Source organism: Cyclopterus lumpus, chromosome 12 (assembly GCF_009769545.1).
Source record: "Cyclopterus lumpus isolate fCycLum1 chromosome 12, fCycLum1.pri, whole genome shotgun sequence".
NCBI classification, from domain to species: Eukaryota; Metazoa; Chordata; class Actinopteri; order Perciformes; family Cyclopteridae; genus Cyclopterus; species Cyclopterus lumpus.
Genome location: NC_046977.1, coordinates 8,674,456 through 8,694,530, shown reverse-complemented (window position 1 = coordinate 8,694,530; position 20,075 = coordinate 8,674,456). Strand labels below are relative to the sequence as shown.

General features: G+C 40.8%; 1 protein-coding gene across 2 annotated transcripts in view; it reads left to right on the top strand.

The window, feature by feature from the left end:
- Nucleotides 1-20,075, top strand: part of rgs3a (regulator of G protein signaling 3a) — a 120,532-nt gene that overhangs the window by 38,810 nt on the left and 61,647 nt on the right. The window contains exons 10-18 of one of the 2 annotated variants that reach the window (XM_034546399.1): nucleotides 5,109-5,190; nucleotides 6,074-6,179; nucleotides 6,816-7,248; nucleotides 9,065-9,104; nucleotides 9,715-9,798; nucleotides 9,832-10,088; nucleotides 11,224-11,301; nucleotides 14,655-14,766; nucleotides 18,272-18,315. In XM_034546399.1, the coding sequence (XP_034402290.1) occupies nucleotides 5,109-5,190; nucleotides 6,074-6,179; nucleotides 6,816-7,248; nucleotides 9,065-9,104; nucleotides 9,715-9,798; nucleotides 9,832-10,088; nucleotides 11,224-11,301; nucleotides 14,655-14,766; nucleotides 18,272-18,315 (1,236 nt within the window). Of the gene's footprint in view, nucleotides 1-5,108; nucleotides 5,191-6,073; nucleotides 6,180-6,815; nucleotides 7,249-9,064; nucleotides 9,105-9,714; nucleotides 9,799-9,831; nucleotides 10,089-10,859; nucleotides 10,989-11,223; nucleotides 11,302-14,654; nucleotides 14,767-18,271; nucleotides 18,316-20,075 lie in introns of those variants that run through there. The other variant, XM_034546396.1, reaches the window with a different exon arrangement.

Below are 20,075 nucleotides of genomic sequence, written 5' to 3'. Positions count from 1 at the left end.
CTTTTGAAAAGGCAAACAGGGAAAAGCTGCCATTACTACTGGCATGAAGGGATCTTAAGACAACGGCCTTTTTTGCCACTTTATTAGAACTGTGGAGACTAGTGCAGAATTGCTCCTCTTTCACCCCTCTCTCTTTCTCCGTCACTTCTCTGTCCATGCTTCATTCCATGAGCCAGGCATCCAACTGCTCAAAAGGAAAAGAGGCAAGCCGGGAATTAATGGGGTTGCTAGGGGTTAGACTGGCTACTGTTTTAGCCGTAAATTAACAGGCTTTTTCTTTCACTTTTGCTGAGGTGTTTGTTGTTATTTTTTTAGCAGATTACCACCTCTTTCCCAGGCATATTGATATTGAAAACAAAAATAAAAGTAATGTTTGGATTACTGGACGAGTAGGGGAGATTGTCAGAGGTCGCAGACCTGCGAATTTCCGTTCTGTGTGGTTGGGGGTGAGGGGGAGCAGCTGAAAGGAAAAGCAGAGGAAATATGGACGTTGAAAACATAACAAACACGCATAATGTCTGGACAGAGATTGGGTGGTGTGGGAGCTAAGGTGGAAAGATTCTGATGAGTGAAGGCTGATTGAGGTATGTGTGCGTGTTTGTGAGTTCAGTGTGGGCCCAAACAATGCCGCTGTCATTCTCTTTTGTTGGGAAACGCGGTCATTAAAAATTGTTCGACACAAAAGTCGTAAGCAATTAAGAAACATTTCCGTTTACAGTGCAAATATGGACACAAGTTGATGTCCGCTGTTTTATATTTGCAGACCCCGATGAGCCCAACCACTCCCATAAAACTGCTGCCTTTTCTCCCCCGTCTCCCTTGTGCCACCTGCATTAGTCACTGCAGTGCATATTTGCAAACGACTGAGAGCTGTAGCACCTCTCACAGCTTCGTAGTGTGGACTCAGGAAGCAAACTGGCCTTATCGGGGACAGACACACAAAGCTGTCCTGGCTGTGGGGTGGCGAGGTATGCGTAAGTGCATGAGCATGCGTGTGTATGTGTGAGGAGGAGGAGGGGGGGTGGGGGGTGGCGGTGGGAGGCACTTCCTCCTATTCTTCTGCTGTTGAAGAGTTCCCATGAGCGCCCCTGCCAGGAGCTACAGTGTGGCCTGAGCAGGCCGAGCCAGCGCCAGTTTCGCCTACATGACGCCGCCACCGCACTCTCACACAGCCGATCTCAGGGGCTGCTGCAACTGCTGCCGGACAGTGTGTTCGGGGATAGCCGAGGGAGAAGGGAGAGAAGAGAGCGAAGAAAAGTTGAAGGACAGAAGAGGAAGAAGGATGGATTGAGCTGAAGTTTTTAAAATTGCCAAGAGGAAGACATAAAGTTGTGGATGGAATGACAGACTCGTAAAAACTTGCCTACAGGAAAGTGCGTTGATGACCGGAGTCATTACTAAGGAGCCTTGAATGGATAACAGTCCCGCTGGAGGTCAGTGGCAGATTGACGACAATTTTGCAGAAAGGACTGTTATCAAGAAAAATTGAATCTCCACTCGTTGGCTGGAAGGGGCCAGTTTGGGTGACAAAAGTCTCCAAGGACAACGTTTTGTTATACCAGCAAGGTGAGACACGATATTATTATCTAGACTCGCAACTCAACTGGAGCCTCACCTGGAAACCCCACATTCTGAACACTGAAGGACGAAAGCCACGCCGTCCGTTCGTTGGTCGTCTGTCACCGTGGAGATGATTCACAACACACTCAAGTTCACCCAGCCATCGGAGCACAGCCCCAGGAGCACACACTCGGCCGCACAGAGGAGGCTGTGGAGATACTCGGGCTGCAGGAGGGCCAGCCAGGTGGAAAGTCACCGTCACAGTGTGTGTGTGCTGGCTGCGGACCTGAACACCGCACAAGGGGGAAGAGAGGGAGGTGTGATGCACACCATCCACGGGCTGTGCCACCTCTGCATCGGATGTAGGCTGCCTCAGGTGTGTCTGTGTTCCAGAGAGTAAGGCGAGGGATGAAGAGAGAGGGGCATTTGGTGTATATTATCGACCTGTGAGTGAGAGTGAGAGACTGGGAGGATGAAGAAAGGTTCGGCAGTTACAATCTCTAATCAGTGCTTTTAAAATTTATTTGCAAAAGATGAATTGAATTCCATAATTAATAAAGCTGCGACACTGTAATCAGCTCTCAAACTGCACAAAAAAACGAGGAGGTAATATCTTTGTTTGCACATGATCAAATCCTGATATTTTGCAATTACTGTAATACAAAAACTCAGCACATTTAATTGCATGTGCAAAGCATGCAGAAAGGAATAATTGTCTGTAAGGGATGTGTGTTTCTTGAGAGGGGAGAGCGAGCGACGTGTCCTCTACATTATTCATTGTTCACAAAGTGAGAGAAGGATGGTAGGAGTGGATGAGAGGAGAGAAATATTTTCTTTGATATGAACTGATGCCACTCTCTTTACGTAAGCCACTTTGTGCACATCTGAATTTCTCGTTAGACCAAATGTGATAAAAAACAGAATATAAAAAACTATTTCCATACACGTGTGTGTTTTGAAGACACTACAACAATGGAGACTGGACTTGCGTGACAAAAAGGCTTCATGACCCCTGAGTCATCTCTGTGGGGGCTATGTGCTGACCTAGCCTTTGAACATAATCACCCAGATGACATTGCCTCACCAAATATGTATATCATGTGTGGGTGGGTGGTAGATTTAATTTAGTTGATGCAGTTAATGTTACCTCTGCTTCATTGTGGGGAAAGCAGACACAGCATGACATCGACTTATCAGATCAACAGAAACTGGCAGGATTTGTGCTCCGAGCTTCATGCAGTCATGTCTGACAGGATGGCGGAGCACTGGGGCGGCGATATAAAAAGATGTCTCGCATGCATGCACGCATACTTTTCAATCGTGGGCGACAATACTTTTCTCCTTTGGGTACACTCATTACAAGAAAATTAAAATCTTACGATTTAGTCTCGTCAATTCTTCCACAATCCCTTTGATTGAATTATGAATTCATTAATAAACCCTTTGCATACAAGTTAAATATTTAATGCATGCGGGGAACTTCTCCCATTCATTTATCATCATTCATTTTCAGTAATACATCTTGGGATTGATGCACTGAAAAAGAAATACCCACATTAAAGAACATTCATGCTGATTTCTCACATTATCAGTCTGTCTTGTCTATTCCATTTCGAAGTGGAAGAGCGTCTCCCAGGCAGACCACAGGAGTCCAAGTGGTTGGACTCAACTATGCTTACTAATGTAATTAACGATGTAAAGGCTCCGGAGTTCGGATGAATTGTGTCCCTTAAAAGGACACAATGTCTGGAACTGCTTTTAATAAAGACACAGAAATAGATAAAGGCGTGATAAACCCATTCTCTCTCACTTGTGTTAATTTTGAGTTTTCTCCCACATATTAGATTCCGAGTCCATCTTTCAAAAATGTCCTAAGACTGTTTGTTGTTTGTCTTCTGTAATTCCAGTGAAATGGTTGTTTTTCATCCCATCTGGTCTTCTATTTGTCTTCGCCATCCGCTCCGTCTCAAGTCTCCTTTACCAATGTGTAATATCTTGTATCTGTTCTCTCCCTGTTCATCATCTTTTCATCTCTCTTCACCTACACTCAGTTTATGTAGGTTTCATTCTTTCCTATCCATATTTTTGTGACACAGCATGGCTCAAGGGTGATTAGGTTATTTCTGTCCGTCTTTATAAAATAAACGCACAGCGCAGGGCATCAATCTTAGCGTATACAACATGGTTGATCAAGTTTCAGAGATGACAAGGAGAGTCCACACAAACGAAATGAGATGACAGTCCTACTTTCTTTTATACAACAGGTAACAAGGCCAACTGTGTCCTTTGGAGATGGACTGAAACAGAGAGAAATTGAGGGACTGAAGGGTAGGAAAATGCGGTTGAGCAATTGTGGCCCCAAACAGTGTGACACAGGGCGCATAAAATCATTGGACTATAAGAATCCACAATCGCACCCGACATTTTAGGGTCATCACAAGCTTCAGGCACCTGAATAATCACCATAGTTCTGCAAGTAGCTGCATCTTGCTTACGGGTAGGCTGTAATTTAGCAGCTAATATGTGTTCCTTTGCATCAGGAATAAAGAGAAATTACGTTGGGGGTTGCTGTGTGTGTGTGTGTGCGCGCGCCCGTGTGTGTGTGTGTGTGTGTGTGTGTTCTGGGCCCCTGGTTGTCAGCAGATGAGATGGAAAGTGAGATGTTTTGGATGGAACTTTATTGACTTTGGCTCAGACTTGCGGTCACAGGTACTGAATGTTTGGCGATGCGGGGTCAAAGAGAAAGAGAGACAATGGGAGCACCAGGATTGTCTCTGTCTGTATGTGTGCGTGTGGACTGAGATTTTTGGACAGAGATATTGCTTTCAGAAAGGCTTTACGATCCTTACTCTCCTATGTAAAGCTGTTTACTTTTATTTAAAAAAAAAAGATCTGACAATGGAATCGTAATTTCATAATACACAGTTACTTTCTGTATGTATATGTGCTGTTTTAGTTTTGTAAAAATAAATTCCTAATCTTGGTGGGAGTAAAAATACAGTTTTAAACAGTTTAGGTCTACTCCTTTCAGTTGGTGCAGTAAGAGAAGCATATGCAGAATGAATCTTTGCACACACATAATAATGATTGTGCCCATTAAATAAATGTTCTTAATGGTTGTAAAATGTATGTTTTTTTTATGCAAGAGAGACTTTGTGTTTGTTTTCACAGCATCATCTGTGTTTTTGTGTGCACCAACTGTACTATTACTTAAACAAAGGTCTAAATAAGTGGGCACTGTTCTTTCAGTATTTCAGTAATTTAACCAACTCCTGGACAAAGAACATCTTTTCTCCATCTCGTGGAGTTGTTTTTCCCACTAAGGCAGCTAATTGGGTTCACCGGGAAACTGCTGTCAAGACAGTTTTAATAGGAAGTAGAAGCAGAATACAAATCTACTTTATCGTCCTGTAGGAAGGAAGTTGAGTATTTTGCCAGCATGCTACTTTTGGTTCCTCGGGTAGTGGGGGAGCGACACAGAGGTCCTAGCCTCCTATCACAAAATAAACATGTGCGTGTGTGTGTGTGTGTGTGTGTGTGTTCTGCAGGTGACCATCCTTCGAGGAAAGGATGGATATGGCTTCACCATCTGCTCAGATTCCCCTGTGAGGGTGCAGGCTGTAGATCCAGGTACGTTTTGCATTCATGTGTCTGTGTGAATGAAACTCAACTTTCCAAAGAGAGGTTGTTGTTTAAAATGTGAGGTCTTCACAGTTCTGCTCTGTCTTTGGGCCTAAACTGCTTAACATCTTTCTTTTCTTTATGTACTCTGCTTTTCTCATTGCAACTTGGAAGCGTTCAACGTTTCTTTACCAAAGTGGATTGAAATGTAATTTTGTGATGTTTTTCATTTTTACTCTCAGGACTGCCAACAGTAGATTTTTTGTTTGAATAATATTGATGACATGAACTCCACACATATATGGTGTCAAAGCCGGTGGCTGGACTGCGTTTTTAATCAAAAATTATAGATTTTTCCCGCCTGTATTCTCAATTAAAGGCACTAGACTATGTAAGCAATATGGTAGTGGCTTATATTACTGTGACGGTTGCTTTCGTTTCACATCGATTGACCTGAATTTGGCATCTCATGAACGTTTTGATATTTCACTGTCCGCAGCTTTGAGAGTTACCATTAGCATCGGCTCAGTCAGCAGGACTTAATAGGGAGCCTGTCTGTCAAATGGACAACATGGAGTCGGGGCCCCCGTGTGAGCAGGCGTCTGCCCTGCTGCCACGTCGTTGAACACGATGCTGAATCTTGAGCTGATTGCAGCGTTACTGTTCCTGCTAAAGATCAAAAGGGAATGCCAACTGAATTTTGCGTCAGAAAACAACAGAGAACCATAATATCAGATAACTAATGTATTGTTTCACCTGCACAGTAGCTTGCCCTTCTGTCGCTACAACACTGAAGGAAGAAGCTTAATACATAAAGGAGCTATCACCCTGGTTCGTACAAATGTCAATTGAAAGTGTGTAATGATCTCTTTCGGTCTCTTCACTCTGGCAGGGGGTCCAGCGGATCAGGCAGGTCTGCAGCACCTGGACACTCTCCTGCAGCTAAATGGTCAGCCAGTGGAGCAGTGGAAATGTATGGACTTAGCCCATGCTATCAGGTAACGAGTCCAACATGCCAGAGGATTATGGGATGATGTACTGTTTTCACAGGCTTATTCAGCACACAGGACCTATTGATTATCTGATGGGATGATTTGTTTTAGGAGTTTGGTATCATGATTGACCTCCAGATCAATCTGAGCCCTTCTGACACGTATGGCTGCCCGAACAAGACCTGCAGTGTATACAGCTTGTTCATTTTAAAGGTTAAGATTGTAACTGAATTCTTATTGGCGGCAGGCAATCAGTGAGTTCCTGTACAATCGGATGTTGTGACGTCCGTGATTTATCAGCAGTCAATAACATAATCTTTGTTATATTGTAGTTTTGTTAGTGTTTGATATCCTTTTCTTTCCTTCTTGAGTTTTCCCATATATACTTTTATGACTCGGGTATTTTTAAATAGCATAATTTACATTAATTTACATATTGTATAGTCTTATACAATAATTAAATTATCTGGAAAATATTCTGTTTTTAATTTGACTTTACAGAAGTTATTTACAGATATATATATATATATATATATATATATATATATATATATATATATATATATAGCTGATTGACATATTTTAAGATTCATAAAATATATATACAATATACTTAAACACTATTTGTCTTTCTCATTGTAGAAACAGTGCAAATGAAATCATACTGGTGGTGTGGCGCACAGGCCCTTCAGCTAAACCTCATTTCGAGGGCCTCATTCATCGGCCCTCCTACAAGCAGTCCGCCTCAAACTATGATGCCCCCTCACCTCCCACTCGCCGGCGTGCTCCCGATGTTGGAACCAGCAAAGCCCCCCCAGCTGTGCCGCCTCTCCCAGCCCACCACCGTGCCACCGCAACCCGCAGGCTGCTGGTCAACGGCTCCGAAGCTGGAAATAGCAGTGGCGTAGGCTCAGGGACCATGGGGTGGGGGGCCCACGGAGGGTCGGCCGAGGAGCTGGATGGGGAACCGCGACACCTCCACCACCCTCACACTGCCACACTGAAGGGTACCAGGGTGAAGGCATCCAACGGGGACAACTACATCATCCTGGCCCCCATCAACCATGGAAGCCAGGTACCGCAGACTGGTGGTGGACTGCATCTTCATCATCTTCTTCGTCCTCCCCATCCTCACCACGGTCATATGGTGGCTCATCCTAGATATGTCTCCTTACCTTTCATCCCTGGTGCTGATAGATAGAAGGACTGTATACAGTATGTCTGGGCCATTTGGGTTACTGCCGTCTCACTGACTTGTGCTTTAACACATGCTCCGAACAGACTGCATGCATTTCACACAGGTCAGTGTAATGTAGATGGGGCAATAGACTGAAAAGCAGAGCAGACAATAACATACACTATAATATGTAGCTGTTAATAATATATTGTATGCCTGTAATATGTGAAGCTTTGGCAATATCTTTTTCATTTCATTCTACCAACAAAGTAGGTATTAGGTTCATATTAGGAAAACAATGCATTTGTATCTGATATAATCTATCCTCCAGATATCAGACAGAATAGATAAATCATCTATGTGCCGTGAATTATACATCATTTTTTTTTATAACAAATTGCTAAGTGCTTAAGAAAGAGAAAGTTCAACAAAACAAGCACTTGATGACAATTCATTATTGCAATTGTGGTCCATTTCACAATACGCAGTTTCAGTAAAACATGCAAAGTACGTATGTGGCATTTTATACTGCATGTACTTATTTTTTCCATCCAGTGAAGTTATGTAAATGGAGTAAAAGCTTTGATCATATAAACAAAATAAAGCAAACTCATTAAATCAAAAAGACTGAACTGAATTCCTCAGCTAACAAAACTAGTAACAATATGATACTAACCCATTAACCATTTCAGGCTAACAAACATGTTGAACAAAAAGATTCAAGATGTGTTTGAGAGTTATCCTTAATTGCAGCAGTGCCATCTACATTCAGCCCACTGTGTCTAAATAATTGCCTCCAAAACATTTCTCACCAACTAAATAATTGTTCTTTTATATGTAGACTTTATAGTAAAGTTAAAGTGTCTTTCCCTGTGTCGGTAAGTCTGTCTTTAACTTAGAGCTGTGTGTGTTGTGTATGTGTGCCTCATGTAGTGTCCATCTTCATCTGTGAATCAGTTATTGTAGTGCATTGCAAAAGACACTGTGTAAGCAGTCCCAAAAATAAGATGAGATTGATTGATAGAAGACGTAGATTTAGAGAAATCAAGGAAAAAAAACTAAAGTCAAAGAGTGTAGAGTCGTCTGGTAAGCTTTTGGAAAAAGATGAGAGGTACAAGCCTCTCATGTTGAACACACCCTTCAAACAGCCAATACTATCTCAAACAAAGGCAGGGATTTGATAAGATGTTGTGGTGGCCATCACATGGCTCATGGGTCATGTTGGTAAAATGGTAACACAAAACTATTTAGCAAAAATAAGAGCTTGGAAAGCTCGGAGATATTCATCATGCGAAGCTCGTTTTTTAAACATGTTGTGCCTTAGCTAACCTACTGTGTTTATTCCTCCAACATGTGATATGGTGGTAGCTTTCTATCTTTACTCTCTCAGTTGATTGTAATTTGTTATGACACAAAGAAACCATCACTGCTTCGCTGGTGCAATTCAAAGGGCTCATCTGAGTCCTAGACACTAAAGACTCATGTAAGAAACCCTAAACACACAAACTTGCTGCATAACAACACAAAAAAGACTTTATTATAATAAGCATGTACAGTATGTCTTCTGGCAAACCTTTCTGTCCAGATATCACATTTAGCAATAAAACAATGAAATACTGTATCATTGACATTGTTGGCCATTCTAGACGTAGTTTAAATTTTCAACAATTTTCTATGTTTTTATTAAATATTGTTGTCATTATTCTGCTTTCAGATATTGAGGCCTGTTTACCAAGACAACCAGGGAACATTAGGTAAGATTTCTCATGTTTAGAGAAAGGCCACAAGTGAACTCTGGTCTTTTATTTTGGCAGACAGCTTTTGTTTGTGTCCGCTTTGGTTCTTTTTGGTTTCTTATTTTGGATGTAGCCCAATGGTAATTACATTTTTTACATCACATAACAGGTTATTGTTATTTAAATGAATATGATTACATTTATTTAACATTTGGCACACTTGAAGAGTCTCGCATTAAACAGACCGTAGAAATACAACAAATGCTAAACACATAATGCTTAGTTTAAATCCTGTTATCCTTAATGACTTCACTACAAACCTTTTACTGCTTTGTTGGAACACTCAACTATCAGCAGGTTTATGCTCATTGGTTGATCTTTTTTTTTTTCCGGGAACCTGGCCGATATAACAGCTTAAAAGATCAAATATGTATTTTCTGTGTTGTCCAGCACTATAAGGCAAACATAAACTGAGCAAAGGATCCTACTTTGGTGACTGAAAACACATTTTTATAGCAACACTTAGCAGTAAGAAAGTGAAAAAGCGCTTTAAATTATGAATTAGCTCCAGAACTTTTATGTAATCTGTCTTTACACTCACCTGTTTTGCGATCTTTTTTTCCCACAGCTGCCAGGTTATATCCCACACAGCAGGCCTCTGGATCGCAGCCCCAGGGAGGTGGTGGGGGGGATTTTTCTGGAGGTATGACTGGTGGAGGAGGTGGAGGAGGTGGAGGAGGAGGAGGAGGAGGAGGAGGAGGAGGTGGTGGTGGTGGTGGGGGTCTCTCCAGCCGCACTGGCTTCCTACGCCGGTCTCACAACTCCAAGACAACAAAGACGGCGTCCACCTCCACTAATGCAGGTGTACCCAACTACCAACAGCAGAGTGCCAACTTTGCCAATTACCAGAACTGTACCATTGTCCGCTCACACACTCCACATGGCAACTACGGATATGTCAAAGTGGCACCCAAGATCCTCATCTTCCCCATCTTCGTTCAGGTAAGCCAGTTTTGGACAGAGCCAGGGGAGCTGTTTCCCAGGTTCTATGCTAAGCTAAGCTAACTGTCTCCTGGCTGCAGCTTCTTATATAACGTACAGGCATGAGAGTGGTATTGATCTTCTCAGCTGGCAAAAGAGCTAAAAGAATAGAGAGGATGTGTAGGGAGCAAGAGGGGCTTGGGCGAACTTGAACTGCAGACATACTGTAGTGTTTAAGTGTTGTGCATCTAAGACCACTACTGGAGGTCTTCAGTGGTCAAACAGGGGAATCTACCTCGTCATTTTCAAGTGCCTTCATCATTTCAAGTGTTGATTGTAAAAATAAAAGTTTGTTCGAAGAAATGTTATCTCGGGAATTCAGTTTTTGGAGTTCCCGTCTTTAGGCTACAGCACTTGTCAGACTCTTTCTGGTTATTTTCTAAACATATCTTTTGGATACAGCACAAGAAAATGAAGACCTGTGTTGATTGAATGAAAGGGCTTGTTTTGGTTTCTATTTCTTTTCTGTAATGATAATTACCATTCTTTTATTTCTCTAAAGACAGAAAGCAGAAGCAAGTTATGGGAAGACATGAGTCATTTCAAAAATAAAATGTGGTGGTACTTCCTGTTAATTCATATAGAAGCGTGCAACCTTGACCCTACTTCACACAGTATGCAATTGTTACACATACACATTGAATTGGCCCACCCCGACTTGAGAGGAAGTCCCCCTCCTCCTACGTTGCCTCACTAGTTCATTTGAAGTGTCAGTCTCTTGTCAAACTCAGATCAGACGTATCGCCTCAGTCACAGCTCGCTTTCTGTCTCCATAGAATCAGTTTTGGTTGTGTTTCCCACAGTAAAAAGAAGGCTTATTGTTGAGCAGATCTTTGTGATTTGGGAGCTAAAATGGATCTGGTACAGCAACCTTGTGTTTTATTTTACTGATCTATAACAAACACAATATTATATTCTTGATTTTCATAAATGCTTCGATTATATTCATAATTTTGACAATGGTATTATGGTAATAATACAAGTAACATTAATACGTATTTGGTTAAAGATGTCAACAATTGATGAGCGAGCCTCAAAATGATGTCCAAAGACTTTGTTTGTAATCCGTCTGTGTAACTTTCTGTTCCACGTTCAGCCTCTGGACCTGTGCAGCCGATCTCTCATCTTATCTGAGGAGATGATACTTCATGAGAGCAAGCACCATTCTCTCAAGGTACGTGCCATCAGCGCGTTAATGAGTTCAATATGTGTGTTTATCTTTGTCTCGGCGGGTGATGTGAGAACATGCATGGACAGTAATTATATTACATATTAAACGTTTCTGTCTGTTTGCTTTGTGCAAAAAGCCCCACCCCGTGGCTCTTACTTCAGTTTACTATTCTGCACAGGAAAGGAATTTCCGTTTCTGACCAAGGAACATCCTACACTTTATGCAGGATATGATCGAAAACTAATTTAAAGAAAACCCAAGAGCTACAAAATGGCACGACGCAGTATTGGATCTTGCTGATCTGAGGAGAGACAGAATGCCATTTTCTCCCCCTTCTCCTTCGAAGAGTTCTATAATTTGATAGAGATAGATTGATACGATTGTGGCCCTCGTTTCTCCTCTACAGTCTCTTTAAGATTGCAGGAGACAACCAGACCAGTTTGTGTTGCTTTGTCACAACCAGCTATGCAGTTAGTTTATTGGGGAAAACTCCAAGTGATGGCCCGTTGCCCCAATGTGCATCTCAAGTCAGTGTGTTTTAGAGTTATTTATGTATATGGAAGGGAAAGCAAGTATAGAAATGAGAGAGGAGATGTTACAAGACTTTGTAAGTCCTCTGAACTATCAGACCCATCTGAGTTGAGGGAAATGAATAATTAATTAAAGAAGAGAGTGCCAAAGATCTGACTGAGGAAGAAATAATGTTTTATGGATGAAAAGAAACTTTCAGTATATATTAACGAGCCATTCACAATATATTAAACTCACCGTACAATTATATTTTGCACTATAAAGGTATCTCCAAGTAAGTAATCAAAAGTAAGGGTAATGGAAATGTAAAAGAAAGATTTTTATTCTGTAACAAGTACTTTAATGCTATAGGTGTATAGGTTTAATGGGCTTTTAGGGTTGAACATGCAAATGTATCCTTCAAAGAAACTATTAAGGACTGAATCATACTTAATTAATGATAATAATAATAAATCTGTCTGTTCGCCACGTTCACATAGACAAGCTGATTGTAACTCAAGTTAACATTACATACTGTCAGTTACCTTAATCTACCCGTATTTATTTTACAAATATTTGCATTACTTTGATCAACATAAAGGTAAATTTTCCCTAAAAGAAAGAGTTGTGACACATTTAGGTTTTTACGTTGTTGTAGAGGAATTAATGACAACCAAATAATAGACATCACCGGATGCAGCATCCTGCTAATGGTAACTCTAGATGAATGACGGGTGGGTAATGTTTCTGAAATTTGAGGTTTGGAATCTGTGTTTCAACTAAGGGAATCTTGTCTGACATTTCATTATGATGCTTTTCAGAAGAAACCTGTCTATGCATATTTGGAAATAGACAGGAGGAAAGAGGAATATTTGATCTAAAGAAGCTCTTGCAGCAGTTCTTTAATTTTCCCTCTCCGGTAATCTGTGCAGTGAAGTGACCGCTGGCATTGAAGGAAGTCTGGCTTCTCTCTGGGGTCGGTCATTAAACAAATATTTAACAGCCAGTGTTTGTTGGGAGGGAGTTTCTCTCCACTGCGATATGCTGGCGCTTTTTAATGATCAGTCAGTGTTGTTCCATCTTCTACTCTTTACTCACCAGAGGTTTTTTTAAGTCTGCCCAGGTAGCAAACACACACACACACACACACACACACACACACACACTCTATTGTTCACTCAAACATTATAATAGCTGAACAGAAATAATGACAAAAGCATTGCACTAATTTGATTTAATCTAAAGTGACATTTGGACTAAATTGATTTTTAGTGCATTCATTAATAGAAATAGTTCAATTTGTCATTTGGTCATAACAGATTTAAGTGGATTAAGTTGCATGAATTCTTAATAAGTAAAAAAGAACATGTCCTGGTAGATAGCTATTGATATTAACATAGTTATTTAGTAATTAAATCAGTTTATAAAGTGTCTTACTTCTTCTAGTCCTTCTAATTTATTAAGCCTTTATGAATCTCCATCAACCAAATTGTGTTACTTAACATATATTTTAGGCTGGACATATAATGTCTATCTTGGTAAACTTGAAAAAAGAAAGAACCACTGAGAGATTTAAAACGGCAATTTTTTGTGCGACCGTTTATGCTTTATGTTTATTTGAACCTTATTATATTGTTATTGCGTCTGTGCAGGTAAAGTGTGAGTGTGCTTCTCTGTGTAAAAACTTTTTAATTTGTTCTGGCCTCGTTCTTTACTCTTACTTTGCATCCTCTTCCACCCACTCACACACACACGCACACACACACACACACACACACACACACACACACACACACACACACACACACACACAGACACATACACTCTAACCACATACTGGCTACATCTGAAACACCTTCTCTGCTATCTCACTCTTCAGAGGAAGCCACCAAAGCGAGCACATTGTCTTGAAACAGTGCCCATCTACAATAATTTCACCGTATGTCTGTTATGTGGCATGAAAGGACAAACTTTTATAAGCTGCAGCGCTGCCTCATCTGCACACACTGACCCATTCAGATCAAGCCATCCTTTCATATGAGCAATGAATAACGATCAATCATTAATCTTGCACTATGAAGGGGATACTGGGGGGGGGGGGAATAGTGTCCTCATTTTAAAGGGAGTGTGGGAAGATACAGTATCGCCAAGGCTACAAAAGCAGACATGCATTAAATGATCAAAATTCAAGTTTTATTATATACTTTCTGCAGACACTGGGTCATATTACAGACTTATCTGTAAATCTTAAAGGTTATTACTTTGATAGAATAGTACAAGTAAAACAAAATAGTACAGGCATCCAAACTAAGGGGATTCAATTCAATTAAATTCAGTTTATTTTGTACAGCCCAATATCACAAATTACAAATTTGCCTCAGAGGGCTTTACAATCTGTACACATACGACATCCCTGTCCCAGGACCTCACGGGATGAATTCAATACAAAATGTGTTCATTCATGTTCAGGCAGCTATTCCCTTTTTGAGTAGTGATATGGCGGTATCTAAGGTTAATGAATGACAAATAATTACACTTTTTAGCACAGGATTAACATACAATGGGCTAAAATGCAAGTTGTGGCTAGATGTATATGTGTATTGACAATTATGTAAGTGTGAACTGCATTTCCTGTGCAAGGAAATGAGGTGGGGGGGGGGGAGCTTTTGTATGGATGAGGCTTGTTCAGTGTTAGGTGGTGTATGTGCATCTCACTGCAGATGTGTGTTTGTGACATGTGATTACTTCACGGTGTAACGTCCTGTTGAGACCACGTGAGACCCAGGTGTTAAATTACCTATATTTCTCTCTTTTTTTCTTCCATCTTTGCCGCTCGTTTCTTGTAGGTGACAGTGTTTGTCTACAGTGATCTGATGCTGGTGACGCGAGAAGATGAGCCGGGCAGGTGTAACGTCCTTCAGAGTCCCCTCTTCCTCCGGCAGCTGAGGCTCCAGGACGGTATGTACGCTTTAACACATCTCTCAGCAAACTGTGGGAAATTCTGTTTTTCAGAGATGTTGATTATAAATTGTTACTACACATTTCTTAAAAGTCCCAAAAAGACTTGGACCAAACTTGCATTATGTAAATATACTGTATCTCCAAACAATCGTATCTGTTATCATGATAAACCACATTTGGCATTCACTTTTACAGAATAAAAAGGGGAAATGCAACACCCAAACACAAAGATTGCACAACTAGAAATAAACACACAGTACTATGATTACAGTGATATTTTTGGTTGAGCTTAACCAGAGGATATTTCGGGAAAAACCGCCCAAAGTTCCTGTTACTTTGTCTTTTTATTTCACCTCTTTCTAAACAACCATCAATATGGAGAGAATAGCTTGGCCATCAGGGCCGCACAGAGCCCGGGCAAGTCAAATAAATAGGACCTACTGTAAATATCTGTGTTTAGAGTGGTGGGCGGAGACAGGCTTGGGCCAGGGCCAGGGGAGGAGGGGCACACTTAGACCCATCATGCTGGTGATTGATAAGGGTAAGAAATTATCTGCTGTCATATTGTGTCAGGTCACTTAATTATTTGGCTGAGCAAGATATAAACCACATGAAATGTGTGGTGCAAGAGTGTGAGAGTAAACAGGATTTAACAGGAGGGTAAAAGTGTCAGGATTATGGGATTGATTTAGCAGAACAACAGGTGTTAAAAGGATGTTGTTGAGAAGAGATGGTCTGTTCTGTCACCCAGAATAACGACTTTTGCTGACTAATGGCAGACTAGTGTTCAGAGTCAGGGGGAGACAACTGCGGCTCTTAGATGATGCACATAGCTCAGTGGTGTTTTTGCCTCAAATTCTGTTTTTAAATGTAGTCTTTTGATGACAATGTATATGAGTTTTACTAAAATGTGTGTCTTCTGTATGTATTGTGGACTATGTGTCTTCTTTGGATGCATTTGGTTCATAAACCTGTTACTTTTTACCTCTTTAGTGTCAACTAAAGTTACTGGCAGAGACTTAATGTAAGACACTGCTTATTAGTGCAGCGGGTTAAGCAGCTAAATCAGCTAAATCAACATCACAGAGAAAGTTTAGTTTTGGATGGCGAAGCTCTTTTTTTATAATCAGGACCATACAATGTGTGATTCCCGATGCATGCAGATCTTTAGATAAGATTGTATTAAACATGAATTTGTCCAACATTTGTCTTTCACTTTATTGTTTAGTTTGTATTTGTTGATGACAATTTAATTTACTTTTTTTAAAGGTTATTTTGTTTATAAATATTTTTCCAATTCTCCAACACTTTTTTTTTTTTGTTGAAGTCGATACTTTTTACTTTTCTTTTTCAAAGTTCTGCATTATTATTAGTGTATATGACTTGTAGGCATACTTGCTGAGTCAGACTATTTTGCCTAATTAGAATCAACAGAAATGGGAAACACTTAATTTGGTAATTACTTGCAGATATATAATAGGAATATAAAAAAAAGACATTCCCCTCGCAGTCACTAAGAAGAACATCCAGTGAACACTCAGGCTACTTCTGACCTCCACCCTTCACCCAAACAATTGGAGAGCACCAGGGTGGGGTTTCAGTAGGGTGTGTGTGTGTGTGTGTGTGTGTGAGAGTGTTGCATGAGAGGACAAAGAAACACACACACACACACACACACACACACACACACACACACAGACACACACAGACACACACACACACACACACACACACACACACACACACACATCTCCACTCTGCTGCCTGTCATTGTTATTTTGCTTCGGCAGCGTCACTCAGGAAAGAGGCGCCGGGGGATTGTGTTTGTTTCAGCAAGGGTGTGTTTGATGTGTGTGTGTGTGTGTGCACGTATGAGTGCATGTGATGACACAGTATGGGTTCAATACAGGAGCTTTCCTGAGGCTGAGGAGCGTGGGAAACATTGAGAGTAGTATTGAACACCAAAATGACCATGTGACAGACATTTGTCGTACTAAACTGAGTAAGAAGACGTCGTCCTCCAGGCCTACATGACCTTATCAAGCCTTCTGTCAGATGCTGCACCACAGTGACAGGAACGTTACAACTGTGATGCGACCACAGTGCAAGCTTTTTCCTACTTTTTGTAGTTCTTTTTTGGTGTTGTCCTTCAGTGTGACAGGAAGTGAGTCTGAATGACGAGGGTTTACTGAAATGACTTCATTTTTGCCACATCAGTAGGCCAAGGCTATAAGACAATACTTACATTTGAGGTCACAGCTAATATGTCCATGTGTCTTAAAAAATATGGAAACGATAGAGAATAGTACCATTCTTTAATTCAAACTAAAAACACAATCTCATACAGTACTCTGCTGTATGGCAGGACTAGTCTGGATTTTTTAACAGAAAGATATCCAACAGTGACCTCTGCTGTCGATTATAAAAAACACAACATTCTGATAAGCCGCATTATGGAGATGTTGATAAAAAGAAACAAAAAAAACATGAGAAACCACTCAAGGAGCTGCCTGTGGGGGCTGCTGTCTGCTTCCAGTATTCAGAGTGGAGAGGTTGAGGCTTCAGACCAGAGAGAGCGTGATAAACAGAGAGCTTCTGAAGGGGAACAGGTCCTTCAATGTGTGCATGTGCATGGTAAACAGATATAAGATACCCCACTTTGAATACTAATTTATGTAAATTTATGTTGTACAAACTAGATTATTTTTGTTGTTCAAGTCGGGTTACTTTTTGCAATCTCTTCTGATGAATACCGGGAGGATTACATTTAGTTAGTACCTCGCTCTTTCTTGCACAAAATGTACGACGGACTACTAAATATCGTCTAACACATTATGATTGAATGGTCTTTGTGCTTTTCCCTGTCAGACCTTCAGGGTAGCAAATTCAATTACAAATGATATATTGATGAGTATTATTAAAAACTCCTTTTCTAAATCATCTTCTTAATGTGGGGGGTGGGGCGTATACGGATAGGTAGATAGTCTTTCATCCCGATGTAGGATAGAAGGAAGGCTCGAGGAAAAGGAGGTGTGTCTGTTGGAATGGATGATCCTTGTCTTCTCAGAGATATTTAATCATTTTGAATCTCACCCACGGGACACGATATTCAGTGTCCGTCAGAATGTTAGCTTGTGTGTAGACTTATTTAAAATGAAATAGTTAACATCACCACGACATATTGTTGTGTGGGTGAGTATTTGAGTGTGTGGGTATGTGTGTGTGTTGGAGGGGGAAGGCGCATCACTCGATTAAAACCATTTATCTTAACTCCCTACCCACAGGCTTGTCTCACAGAGCACTACTTCAGTGAATTACGGTTGGATGCCTATAAGGCTGACCTAAATCAAAAGCCTTCCATCAATAAAAGCATTTTGGCAAAATTATAATCGGAAATCAAAGATGTTACTTTATGAATAAGAAGGAAGTGAGTGAAAATGAAACAGAGGAAATATGGTTGGGTAGTTCGCTAAATTTAAGTCTCTGTTGTTGTTTTCTACAGATTATGCGGAAGAACTGAGATTCTACCTGATCCACATGACCGAGGTAAGAGAAAGGCTTGTGTGTGTGTTTGTGTGCGTTTAAAAGAAAAAGAGGGGCTAATGTGAGCAGCCTATTTTGTTTATGAGCCACAGGGGCAATCGACTCCAGTGGAAAATTACATTAAAGGGAAGAAACAAGGATTAGCTGAAAGCTGTAATGAAAATGTCTTTTCTCTGTGAGTCTTTCAGAGCAGACGCTGTAACACACATGTATTTGTTTATGATATCTTTGCAACAGAGAAGTTGAAACAAAAAAGTTGATCTTATTTTGAGAATACATTCGATATACAATAATCCTCAGTGTAAATAAGGCTGTGGAATAGAATTTGCCACTAAACTGAACCCAAGAATATTAGTATTAATAATCGTCCTTTCTTCCATCGGCTGTCACATCTCTCTGGCTGTCATTTCAAGATGAAAGGGATTAGGAATTAAAATGACTATTTCATTGCTGTTTTCACCCGGTTGTTCATTGCAAAATTCTGTCTTAATTTTTTTATCTATCTGAGTTATCAGGTGGTGGTAGTAGTTCGTCCTCCTCCCATCTCTTCAGCTGCCCCTCCCTTTCCACTGCGTTTCCATTGATCCTGTACTAACGTGAATGTGTAGCTGGCTGGCACCATGGCGAAGGGTTGGTGTTCAGTAGAATTTTACCAAGTTCATCATCCGGGATTGAATCTAAATCCATATGAGTCTCTTACCAAATATGGATGGAATGGTAAATGGTCTGTACTTCTGACCACTCAAAGTGCTTTAACACTACATGTCATTCACCCATTCACACCCATTCACACACTGATGGCAGGGGCTACCATGCAAGGTGCCCCCTGCACACTGCACACAGCCTACGGGAACAATTTGGGGTAAGTGATTTGGGACTTTGTGGACTTCTCAGCTTTCACTGGAAACTTCAACTACATCAGCAAATATAATCAGAGCCACATTAAAACAGCAAGTGTTGGTACGGACGAGCGGAGCCGGGGATCGAACCGCTGATCCTCTGATGGAAGGAGCCACACAGTCTAATTAGGTTGTTTAACTTTCAATATCTTAAGATTAAGGTAGAAACACAACAGTTTTGAGTGGTAGCCTAATTAATATTCCCAATTTGTAGTCACAACCTGAACATGAGCTGAGGTAATTTTGATTAAATGTATCTGGCCCCTTTTAAATAACAAATGCAGCCTTCTTTTACATCCGTTTTTTCTCGAGATTCTTGCTTTAAATCTTTAGCGTTTAGACGCCAGATCCAGAAGCCAACCTTAATGAAGGGATGAAATACGGGGTAATGACAGAAAGGCAGTTAAACTGAACATGCTGAGGGTTACACATGCCCATATGTGCAATAACAAACTGTAATAATGTATTTTGTACAAAGTGGCCAGGGAAGCAGTGTGGATCCTTATGGAGCAGTGAGGTGGACAAAACACATTAGAGTAGAGGAAAAATCTGATTTTGATCAGCTATATTTGAGCTCTATAAGAAATGATACCAATCCTTTGGATTGGCTCAGTACACCCTTGCGTCTCCTTGATACTTGACAATGAAAGCTATAACGCTGCACTGCACAACACCAAACAACATACATCTTATGAATCTGGGCGACCTGGCTCATCCAATTCTGCCCCAACATATAGAGCAAGGCAATCTTTTGTTTTGGCCTATTAAATTGGAGCTTTGAAACACACCTCACTGTAACTGAAGAGTGAATGTCTGGATAGCTAAAGGGGCTCTTTTTTGATCCATCCGGCCACTGTGACTCCT